At 37.4% G+C, this 12,500-nt stretch overlaps 2 protein-coding genes across 2 annotated transcripts in view; one reads left to right on the forward strand and one right to left on the reverse strand.

Annotated features, from left to right (window-relative positions):
• The window catches only part of LOC138022030 (fatty acid 2-hydroxylase-like), a 13,450-nt gene extending 9,295 nt beyond the window's left edge, over window positions 1-4,155 (forward strand). Inside the window, exons 4-5 of the mRNA XM_068869052.1 lie at window positions 1,291-1,543; window positions 2,096-4,155. Coding sequence (XP_068725153.1) covers window positions 1,291-1,543; window positions 2,096-2,169 — 327 coding nt within the window. The 3' untranslated portion in view covers window positions 2,170-4,155. The remainder of the gene's footprint in view (window positions 1-1,290; window positions 1,544-2,095) is intronic.
• A 2,540-nt stretch (window positions 4,156-6,695) lies between these two features.
• LOC138022029 (uncharacterized) overlaps window positions 6,696-12,500 on the reverse strand; it is a 19,480-nt gene continuing 13,675 nt past the window's right edge. Inside the window, exons 5-8 of the mRNA XM_068869051.1 lie at window positions 11,485-11,587; window positions 9,924-10,139; window positions 9,051-9,169; window positions 6,696-7,336 (exon numbers count right to left, since the gene is read on the reverse strand). Of these exons, the coding sequence (XP_068725152.1) occupies window positions 6,965-7,336; window positions 9,051-9,169; window positions 9,924-10,139; window positions 11,485-11,587 (810 nt within the window). The 3' untranslated portion in view covers window positions 6,696-6,964. The remainder of the gene's footprint in view (window positions 7,337-9,050; window positions 9,170-9,923; window positions 10,140-11,484; window positions 11,588-12,500) is intronic.

Here is a 12,500-nt window from a genome sequence, read left to right on the forward strand (position 1 = left end):
AAGAAGTCAAGAATGTAATTCCATTCTGAATTGTCAGAACATTTTGACATCGGAACGGTAACCATTGTCCGACATTTCAATTAAGACTTACATGTAACAAAAAGCTCTAGATTTTCAACCCAAGACTTCTATTCTTACACTTTTGCACATTTCTTTCTGAAGAGATGCAAGCAACTCCAGGGCGCAACTGACTCAGCCGAAATTTTTTGTGTTCAAATCAAACGCCTGCTAAAACATGTGGATACACTATGGGGGAAATTTTTTGGGAGTCCTACACCCCAGACACTGTAGATACATGTATTTAAAGGAAAAGTTAAATAACGGGAAAAAAATAAGCGTCATAGGGATTTTTAAACAAAAATCAGAAAGTTGGGTGCATCTTAAAAAAAATTATGTCACTCAGGAATTTCTTAAAGAGGCGACCTAAGATGCCCCCAGTTGATGAGTTAAATTGTCGCACCGCGACAATAGAGCGTTTTTTTTAGAGCGTCGCACTGGAATCGCGAGGTCACGGGTTCAAACCCCGTTGAAGTCCTGAATTTTTCAGGCTTCTCTACGCAATTGCAAAAATTGCTCTCATAACTGCAAAGATCATAGCTTCACTTGATTAAATTGTCTGGCGTTAGGCAGAGTAAAATCTGTGAAATCTCACTCCTAGGAGTCAATGGGTAAAGGAACCCCTTTGCTATTAAAGGGATTGAAAATGCTTAAAGTCCAATACATGTTCTTCACGTCCATTATTTCTCATGTTCAGTTGTGGCAGTTAGACTTGGCTGTTTACAGCAAGTTTACAGCAAGTTTACAGTTTTGTTTACAGCAAGAAGTTTTTTGTACCTTGTCCATACATTCAATGTACTCTAAGCTAAAAATATGAGCAACACACTGGACCTGTTTTCACCACTAATGTAGACTTTGCCATATACAGTAAGGGCTTCGACCTGTACAGTCAAGCATGCTGTTTTCAAATTGTCAGAATAAAGTAAAAGAGTGGATGATTTAATTTTTGTTTGGTTGCTGTGGACAGAAAGTGACATTAACAGGTCGAATAAGAAGTTTTACTTTGTTTATCCATTGGCCTCTGTGTCTTGCAGTTTTAAAATTTAGTGTAGTTTCATGTGGCCACAAGTGACAACATTTATATCCCTTCCACAATATTGCTCCCGTTACACTTGTATTAACTTTTGTCATTCAGGACTTGAGATTGTGGTTTGCTTTGACTTGCCTTACCAAATTAAAATCATGATCATCATTCAAGATTATAACGTTAACTTACATATCATTTTATGTAAGGTACCTTTTGATGGTGGAAGACTGGTCTTTCCTCCTGTTCCCGCTATTGTGTTGGCTACAATATTCTACACTTCTGCAACGTTAATGGTGCCATTAGCAATTGCCAGAGGCATCTTTGCAGGTGGCTTTTTGGGCTATGTTAGTTACGATATGATGCATTACTACCTACACCATGGATCACCCACCCCAGGAAGCTATCTTCACCGGCTGAAAAAATATCACGTCTCTCATCACTTTGAAGATCAACAGAAAGGTGGGCCGAAAATTACTCTTACTGAAAGAAATATCATATTTCTTAATTTAAAGTGCAGGCTATAGATGAAAGAGAGAAATGGTCCTCGCACTCTGGACAATTTACTTACAAACTTACTTTTGCACAGTACTATACATGAAACAATCACTGATACATAAGGCAGAGGCAGTGTAGCCCATTGGTTAGGGCACTTGCCTTAAGATCCGGGGATCCCAGGTTCAAGACACGTTCTGACCACTCGTTGAATTTGTTCCTGGTTCAACTGGTTTGCTTCCGGGTCAGTTGGGATCCTTAACAGTTGTTGTTGTTGAATGTTGTGTTCTGTCGTGATTGTGTTTCATTGGCCCTGAAAGATCCCTATGGGGAGTGGTGAATTAAGTACGTGTATGTTAGTATTGGATTGTTGTATAGTGGATGTATGCAATGAAGGGTATCCAAATGTCAGATTAAATTGCTTGGATTAGAGAGGTATATTCATCTTATACTTTAGCTTCTAAGAGAAGATGTTTTAAAAAAAAAAAGATAACCTTTTTTTTTTTTTTTTCAATGCAGGATTTGGCATTTCCAGCAAGTTGTGGGATTATCCATTTCGCACTCTCCCAGAAAAACATGTGAAAGCTGCCTAGGTTTTAGTCTTTTCAGTGTGTGTTTACTTTAAACAATTAAATCACAGTTTGTGGAATATTTATGTACTTGTGCTGGTACATGGTCGAATTGCTTGCAATTCTTTAGGATTTATGGATGCAAACAGTCTTCATTCATCTAAGTATGTTTGTGTCAGCTGCACCTTAAATTTGAAAGCTAGTGAATCAATAAAAGGCTATTCCACCTATGACCTCAGGACAAATCTCAAGTCTTTATGTTTATGCAGGTTATAAATTATTAATGTACATCGTACAGCTGTTACACATGGCCTTTTTGATATCATTTATATAATATTATTAACCATACACTTCCACCCTCTTGTATAATGTGGGCTTTTCATCCACACAGATGTAATGTTTAATTGAATATGCCATACAACATTAAAGCTACACATACAGTTCTTTGTGTTTTGTGTGTCAAACACAAACACAAGCCTTTGATGCAAGATCCTCTTAATGGCAACGTAGTTTTTGGTTGGACCTAGATGTTTTTAATGCTTTCCTTCGTGAGGGGCCCCCCATCGACAGGTAAAATTGTCTGGCGTTAGACAGAGTGAGATCTACATGTACATGTATAAGTGCCACTCTTGGCAGGAAAGGTTTTTAGTTGATGTCACAAAAAATGAAAGTGATCCAGGAATAAACATGCAATTCTGACAGTAAAAAATAATTCAAAATTGTTTTTATTGATCTTCAACTGTTAACAAACAACTTACAGAGATTGCAGAATAGGTTTTGGTGAGATGGTTCTTTAGGTTCTTGAACAAGCCAACTATTACTTTTTTAAATAGCTGACATCAATACTTCCATCTGGTCCAAGTTGTTGAAGGCCTGCTGTCTGAAAGGGCCTTATTAGTGGCTACTGTTCTTTATACAAGGGCAATTTTCACAACAGTGAATAATAATTTCAATGGCAAATAATCCTTGCCGATAATGACGTCAATTTTTTATTTTAATAACATTCTCATTGTTCTTTTTACCACATTTAGATGGGTTATTCATTATTGTAGAAAAGTATGTACTCTCATTAGGAAAATTCTATGTGATCAAAAAAGGGTAATCTTTTAGTCAGGTAAAGTAAAATAATTATTTATTAACAGAGTACCATAGTTTGTACACTGTGAAAGAAGCCTTAAGTTATGTATGACTTAAGGGAAACAGCCTTATCCACTTGAGACATGTCATTGCATTTTTCTTTTCTTAGTTACATTTTCACAGTGGAGAGTATGATCTTTACCAGAATATCAATCTGGAATTTGAACAACTCAGAGGTCTTGATTATTAAGGAATTTGGGACAGGACAGTGGATATTTTGCTGCCTAAAACTCTTTTAATTTTTTTGTTTGTTCTTAACATACACAAATAAATCTGTTTGTTACTAATGTATAAAATAACAGATGAGACTCCAATGCACTGCTGACAAATTTTCTATCATTTCTGATATTTTTCTTTATATCCTGCACAGTTTACAGACAAAAAAAATATTAATGGTAATAGAAGAATAACTTACACAATCATACCATCAATTCACTCTTCTTCAGTCACCATCCTAAGACTATAAGACAAAACAAGACATCACTTGTTTCCTGTAATTTTTTTTGTTGACAATTAGGATGCTTCTCTTCATCTGCATCAATATCATGCTACCGACAGCTGTATTATCATTGCTGCATTGTTACAGGCACTTCTGGATAAGCAGGGCAAAATTATTCAACCCAACAAATACGTTTCTGTAGGATACTTCATCTTCATCAACAACAACAACTTAAGGCTTTTTCCACTCATTTCACTGATACTTGGTGATATTTTGCTAACCAACAAAAGCGTTATAATAGATTTATAATTCAAAATGAAATGTCTGATAAATAAATAAATTATGCATTATAAATGAGCACTAGTTTTCAAGAAATTAGTGAAGTTGAGTCTGTATACCCAAGCATTATTTATTAAACTTCACGTTCTCTTAGAGATACATGTACAAAAGTAATTTTGCATTCTGCAATCATGTGGCACTGTGGCTAGTTTTTTTTTCATTCAAAATTGAAATCTAATTTTTGCACCCTCAGAAATTAAGTTCAGCAATATTTATTGAGTGAGTGAGCAGATAAGAATTAATAATTGTCCCTAGCCAATAATTAATGGCATGTTTGGCATGACCCATTTGGCTGAAAAACAATAAATTTTTCAGCTCAGAATTGAAACAAGCCATAATACCTAGATCATTTACTTTAACAAGTAAGGTTGTATGGTGGACCAGAATATTGAATTCCAGATTCAATTGTCTGGATTATTACACTTCCAAAGATGTATTTCAGAAAATTAAATGCAGGTGACTTTTGAGCTGTGCAATTGTGGAATACAACCCATCAATAAGTGGGAAAAACACTCCATTATTTTGCAGTGTTTGGAAATTGAAACTTTTGGGCAAATGGATTGCCCAATGGACTTAGCAGGGAGTCTGAAAGAAGGAAACCAGATACATGGTGTATTTGTAAGATTGCTTAAAATGATTCATGATCATATATCATTTCGTCAAGGTTTACAAATTGTATTATAGTTTAGTGTTTATCATGATTGTGTTAATTTTTTTTCTTGTTTTGTTTTAGTGTTAAGCAATTGGAATTTTTTTTTCAGTTAGCTTTGTAGTAACTGCATAGACAGTAGGCATAATTTTTGCAACATTGAGAAAGGAACATTGAGAAAGCACCTAATAATAATAATAATAATAATAATAATAATTAAAAACTAGATAATTGAATAATGCAATTCTAGAGTTTTGATTGGCTTCGCCATAATGGTATGTGAGCTATTGTACGATGCTCTACAAATATCCGCAACTGTATGTATAAGTTTATTTGCTTTTAGGAAATAAAGTAGGGGAGATTAAACAATAATTTGTGGGCATTTATGATGAAAGGATGATTATAGCCAACACGGCCCTATGGGCCTCATTGGCTATCTCGTCTCATATTTAACACTTGCTCATAGACTATTCCATGCATTTTCTAACAGTGTTTTCCAAACTATTGTTAATCAAGCAGAGAGAGTATTCAGGGTTAGCATTATTATTAATCAATCTGTGTTCTGTGCTCTTACTTGAAATGGAATTTCCACCTAGCAGAGGTCTCCTTTCCTTTGCATTCGCTGGGCTGACGAGACTCACTCCCATGGGTCGAAACTCACTTGGACGGCATTCTTCAAACCCCATACCTCATAATAATTATGTTTGTTGACTGTGACTTGATCTCACCATGTGCCACTTATTCCTTGACAGTAATTCTGCTTTTGTTCAGTGAGCCTACACAACCTGAAGTATCATTTGCTAAGTAACTGCCGTGCATGCTTAACACAGTGAGTTTCGACCCATGGCATAGTCGTTCCCAGAGCTGTGGTCCTCTTGGCCAGCACCACGGATGGATTAAGAGGATCGCAGCTCTGGGAATGAGAAAGGATCCATGGCAGATGCCTCTTTTCTTGTACCCTGCAAACACAAAAGAAAAGAGACCTCTGCTACCAGAGAAGAAAGAAAATTACATTGGCAAAAAAATGTTATTTGCTGTAAGTTTTAAGAGCAAGATCACAATATTTTGGCGTCAAGCTAATGATTTCACTAGTGTTAAGAATTTCAGATTGTTTGGGGCATTTAACTGTTGAATTAACTTGTTGGAAATAAATGGCTTTACTTTGCCGTATTTTGTGAGCTTCCTTGATCCCTGCAAATACTTACCTGAAAGTTGGGAGTAAAAAGTAAAGGAAGCAAGATCTCCCCTCTCCGTCCCCTTCTGTATGCCACCTGTTTTGTTTTTTCCAACGTGAACCCTTGTATTTCATAAAACACAAAATAATGATGTTCACTGCTGCACTTGCAGTCCCTCTTCCCTCATTGCAAATTATTACCCAATATCATCAAATCGTAAAATGACAGTAGATGGTTTTAAAAAGTCAGACAATGTTTGTTATTCTTCAGTTAGATATACATGTACAACAATAACTGTCTAATATCATGATAACTGCAAAAAAAAAATTACAAAAGAGCTAATTGATTAAATAGATTAAAATTAATCTCAAAATGTGTACTGAATAAGACAATGACTAATTTACATCACAGTTTGACATATGCCTGAAGAGAAGTGACGATTAAATTCTTTGGAAAGGCGAATAAAGGAAGACGACTTTAGTTTTTTATTGATTCTATTCGACATAAGATGTTTACTTTTGAATATTATGGTCACATGGACAACACAACAGCTGCCTTTTGTAGAGTAAACAACCCACTTTTCTTTGCTTTATCAGGACACCTTGAGGAGTCATGACAACAGAGAAATGATCACTTTACATTCACTCAATCAAAAGCAGGAATTGTTTGCTTTATACTACTTTATAACATTAGTAAATATAAAGTGACCTTTGGTTTCATATTGTACTTTGTTAAGCAAGAATCAGGGCAAAAATGTTTTTGAAATAAGGCAACAGTATAAAGGACAATGCTATTTCTCTCTTCCTTTCTGTTGTTTCTCTTAGTGAGCCATATTTGAGTCCAAGTTGTAATAAATTGTAATAGGTTGCAATATGATACCTTAAATGCAGGTTGGGTGAGGGTTCCATGAGTTGAACAATCATTGATCGCTCGTGATCACCAGGGCAATAAAACGTACAGTTAAGCCTGACTTTGCTAAGGAGGCTACAATAAAGCATTATTTGTGAAAAAGAAAAAGTTTCTTTTCAGTGCTGGCATTCAGACAAGCCAACTAAAAGAGGGTTCCTTGAGACTTGGGTCTCAGGGAGGGGGGGCACTTGGCTGTGGATGGGCACTGTATGGGGGAGGGGCATAGTTTGCATACCCAGAGGGAGGAGGCAAAGTAGATGCATAATGACCTCCCACCTGCTGAGATATGGGGTATTGTACCCCAGGGGGAGGTACATGAGGACCATGTACTCCCTGGGGGTTCATTGCTGGGTAGCCTACACATGGTTGAGTGCGAATGATCTGTCTTTGGAAGAAAAAAAGCAATTTGAATGTGATATTTCCAAAGCCTATCTTGATGATTTCTGGAGTCTCTAACATGCAGGCTAGTTCCCAGCCTCTGCTTCCCATTTCTGCTATCATTGATGTCCAGTCTTCTTTTGCTTTTGTCTCAAAAAACCCCATCTGCGGGAAATTGTTAATAGAAAAATTATGTACCATAACAATATTATTATTCCCAATAATATGACGAGGGAGTGCGACCCAGTGGTTAGGGTGCTTGCCTTGAGATCCGGAGATCCCGGGTTCATGACCTGCTCTCACCACTTGCTGAGTTTGTTCGTGGTAGTCCCTGGTTCAAATGCCCAGCTGCACTTGTAAATAGCTAACTGGTTTGCCTCCGGCCAGTTGGGATTCTTAACATTTGTTGTTGTTCTGTTCAGTCATTTTGTTGATTGTGTTTCATTGGCCCCAAAAAGCCAATAAGGGGAGCAGTCAATAAAGTATGTACATGACTTTTATGTACCGGTATGTAATATTGTCTGTATATTACCTTGGTTAATACCACATATTGGTAGTTAAAGGGCTAAAGCAAACCAAGTATCTATGGTTAACTTCCTTTTTCCTATGAGAGGTTGATAGATTAATTTGCAATGTTTGCTGATTTTCTGAACAATGTCCCTTTTCAAAACAATCATTAAATTTAAGTGCTATATATTTCTTAGAAATGTAATCCACCTGAGCATTAACCCTCGTAATGGACATGGACAACACAAGGGCATCACAGGTTCAATTCCTACCCTAGGCAGAGTTTTTCTCTGTCAGTCCGTATGTGGGCTCCTTTCCATGATTGCTAGGGCTAACTCACAGATGTATTACACAAGAATGTAATTATACCACTAGCAATTCAAGTCACACTCAGATGGTCAATTATTGTATCATTAACATGATGCAAGAAGAGAAACTTTCAGCACAACTATAACAAGCCGGTGATATAAAATGCATACCGGTAGTTCTTTTGTCGTTGAGTTTGTTAATTACACCACCACCAAGAAGGAAGGGGCAGTTGAAAGGGTTTTCTTGGGTCAAATCCCAGTAAAAGTGAGGTTACCAACTGATTGTAGCTACCGTGATAAAATAGTGACCTTTAGATTGGAGTGTTAATACCACTAAAAGTTCAAGGTTCTTGTTATAAAAATGCACCAAGATTTCACCTTCAAACCCAAGACACGTTCTCGGAACTGAAGATGTTCACCACACCAATCTAAAGGTCAACTTTGTCATATATACAGGCCAATTAAGCCACATAGCTATCATGCCCTCAGAGCCAGAGCACTTCAGTCAATTAGGTGTACTTCATGCAATAATTTAACATAAAAAATTAATGCAAATGTGTGTGTAAATGTAAAATTAATGTGCACTTAGTTGACCGCTCCCTACAAGGGCTTTTCAGGATCCACCGGCTCAATGGGATTGGACCAAATGCATGTGAAGGCGCCCATGGCTGCCGCCATACGATCCATGTGTGATCTCCGAGCACCGCAAACCCAGCCAGATGTAATTGACTGGGAGTCAATTTTGAGGAGGAGGGAAAGCCGGAGTACCCAGAGAAAAACCGTCGGAGTCAGGTTGAGATCGACTGAAACTCAGCCCACATACGATCCGAAGCCAGAGTTGAACCTGGGTCACAGAGGTGGGAGGCACGATTGATGACCACTAAACCACCCTGACCCCCTTAAAAACTTTAAAAGCCATTGACTCCTTGAGTCCTAGGATTGAAACTGTCTAATGCTAGATTATTTTACTTATCAATGAAGGGTGGTTCAGGAGACAATTGGTCAAAAGTTGTGGATCCTTTTCTTGCAGTCATAATTACAGAGAATAAGCAACTGGTTCTTACCTTGACGGTATGCTGATACTCAATAATAATGCCTTCATAAACTGGGGTTGGATCTTGGACGCGGCAAAATTCTTTCTCAAAAAACCACACTGAGTTGTGATCCCCAGAGAGAGAGGAATCTTGTAAGGAAATGAACAAGATCATCATGCTTAATTAATAACTTACTTTGAAACTAGACTAAACACGTGAGAAAAATTGGTAATGCTAAATTACTAATTTAAAATAAACACAAGAAGCAGTTTACAAACAAATTATAAATTTCACGAGGCATCACATTATTCTGTTCATAAACAATTTTTTAATCATCTTTCAGTCCATATTTAGGGATGTTGGTAATTGCTTCCTTTGAACATTCATTTGTTGTGATGGGAGCAATTCTTGAAGAGGATGATTTCCTAGTGGCTATCTTTTGTTTGTTAGTTTCCATGAGTTGTGTTTCATGAATTGTGTTTCCATGTTTCATTTCCACTTATCATATAAAATACCCTTCTTTTCCAGCATTTATGTGATTCTTAAATGAGCTGAAAAATGATACTGCCGCAAGGGGTGTGTGTACAGTTTATATTGACTATCATCGTGCTGTGGGCAAGGTGACTATCGCCATTCCACTCTAATGAGTTTGTCACAGTAAGAACCCTGCCCCTCCTCCTCAAAAGTACATTATTTTCTCCTATATGCAGTTGCATATGTCTTCTGCACTCATTTCAACAATAAAAATAATAGGGAAAGTGGAATAACAGTATTTTTGCTTTTCAAAAATTATCCAAAAGGTTTTCTTTTGTAAAGTTTTAAATTAATAGCTTTTTTCAAGATTATGGTAACTGCTTTACACTTTTTACTAACTAACTTTTAGTCAGATCTCTGTTTACATACCTCCATGGCTCTTTTTCCCTTGGTCCCAAAAAATATCTGCCAATTTCCAGCCTTGCTGCAAATGCTGAGCAAAGTGTGCCATCCAATCGCAAGTAACTTTGACCAGTTTTTTGGGTCCAAGGTATGTAACTTGCACCGGAACATTAACAATCTGATATGTGTACAAGGTCGGGTTGGGGTGATGAGGCATATTGAAGAATACATCACAACCATGTACTGAAAAGAAAAATGTATAAAACGTATAATTTGCTATGTCATACAGTTGAAGCTCTTGAAAGCAGTGTGCGACAGTTATACTGCAAAGACCCAAAGGGGTATAAACCCCTCAGGCCTCCATCCCAAAGAGAAAACTGGTACTCACTTTGTTCTCTTTTGTTTTAATGGCCATTACTGAAAGGTTTCAGCATATTAAATTAATTTGCATCTGCCCGCGCAGGGGTCTTGACCGATACCTCCCAGAGCATATAAATAAACAAAGATGACATAATGTAAAAGACGTGGTTACTGGTCATTGTGGTGGTAAAATGAGATTTCACTGCTCCATCAGTAAAATATGGTTAAAGGAACATGACCGTACTAAAAGGGCTATTCATGTCTTCGTGTTCTTTGTAGTTGGTCATTCAAAGTCATAAAATCAATGTTCCTGTTGTGAATAAAATGAGGACATAAAGACTTAATTTGTTCCTTGATCTCAGATTATAACGTACAATCACTTGCATTGGCCAAATCTGTTAAGGCCTCATTCATTACTACTGAAGAGCACATGTAATGCCTACAAGCTACATAGTAGAACCTGTACAACTGGCTACTTTAATGCACAGAGTCTCGCTATAAAAGGCTCAGTTAGCCGTCCAAGTTTCACTTAGCAGTTTGTCTTCTATAGTAAACCAACTAGCTGTTTGCAATTTGTTAAAGGTTTCCCCCTCCCTCCCTTTGGAGATGGGTTAGATATGTCGCTTTGCCTTGGGTCACTCCTGTGTGGTACGATTAAGTCTGTGCAGCGACCTCCCCCAAGCTCGTTGGCTCGTTTGCCTTTGTCCATTGCTCGCTAACCAATACTCTTGTCCGATCCAGCACGTGCTGTTTACCACTCAGTTAGTAGTGCTGGGGAGATAAGTGAGGTTGTTCTATGTCACGCAATCCGGAAGTCGAATAGGCTAACCAGCCGCAAGGCAGTGTTCCCCTCAAAAAATGCCAATACGTCTGTTGTCTCGTTCTATTGTGCCTTGCGTTATGAGTTAAAAAGCTAATTAAGTTGATACCAAGGAACAGTGACATTTATAAATAATAAAGCGTATAATAACTATATAATCATTTGTCTTACAGCGTAGTCACTTAGGTAGTAGACCGCACACAATCAGTTCTACAACCAGTGACTATTATCATGAGACAAATGATTCTACATAAACTTTATTACTTAACATTGCCATACTATATAACTTAAAATGCCTCCAAGGGCCTTCATCAATAATAATTGTAAAATTGTCTTTAAACTCTGCCTTTTCGGTAAGGTTATATTAAGAGAAAACTGAAAAAACTGAAAATTTCTTGTTTGACACACCTGCTCCTTTGCCACTTACTGATGCCAACACACCAGCACTTTGCTTCTGGCCTGTCAGCTCCACACACACTAAACGACAACCTTGTTTGCAGTATTGAGCAATCTACCAAATTCAAAATGAAGATAATCTTTAAAAAGATGCTTAATACATAGATACTGTTTGTTTCATGAGGCATTTCCTTGGGCTTGTACCAAAAAAACTAATTCACTACTTGCACAATCCCATAATACACCTCTATTACCCCCCAAAAACTTTTCCATAACGTTTAAAAATAGAGTAGTGGTAGTGAAGAGCTGACATAGTAAAATAATGGTTTGACACTGACTAGTTTTTTTGATGTTTTGTGCAAGACGTTTCGGCTGGTGCTTAAGCCTTCATCAGTTGCAATATAATGGTAGCACGCTGATGAAAATCCACGTGCAGTCTCGCGCTATGTTTCAAGAAACTGCATGCGGATTTTCATCAGCGCGTGCTCGATGTGCTGTTATTTGAATCACGCTTGCTACCGTTATATTGCAACTGATGAAGGCTTAAGCACCAGCCGAAATCCGCGGAGGGGGGTAAAAATCCGCTAGCGGATATGGACAGATATGGACCGGGGGGTCCATATCCGCTAGCAGATTTTTACCCCCCTCCACGGATTTGGACCCCTTAACAAAACTCAGTAAAAACATTACCATACATAATTTTCTTACATAATTTTCTTGTAGAAAGTGATAATAATTCAGAAAGTAGGTTTTTAGAGAAGTTTTTCAGAAAGTATGTTTTTAAAGTAGGTACTTTTTAATTAAAAACATACGCGTAGACGTTATCTTGTTCTCAGCATTGCGTCTCAATTTAAGATTTTCGTTAAATTAACCTACAGTTGTAAGTTTGTTGTTTACCTCTGGAATGAAAACAAAACGTGAAATTTACAAACCATTTATAAATAAGCCAAGAGTTCCAACAGTTCACAATAGACACGTTTTGACATATCGTAAAAGAGGGAGACTAAGTTCGACAACGATGGGAGAGA

This window comes from Montipora capricornis, chromosome 10, assembly GCF_036669925.1.
Source record: "Montipora capricornis isolate CH-2021 chromosome 10, ASM3666992v2, whole genome shotgun sequence".
NCBI lineage: Eukaryota > Metazoa > Cnidaria > Anthozoa > Scleractinia > Acroporidae > Montipora > Montipora capricornis.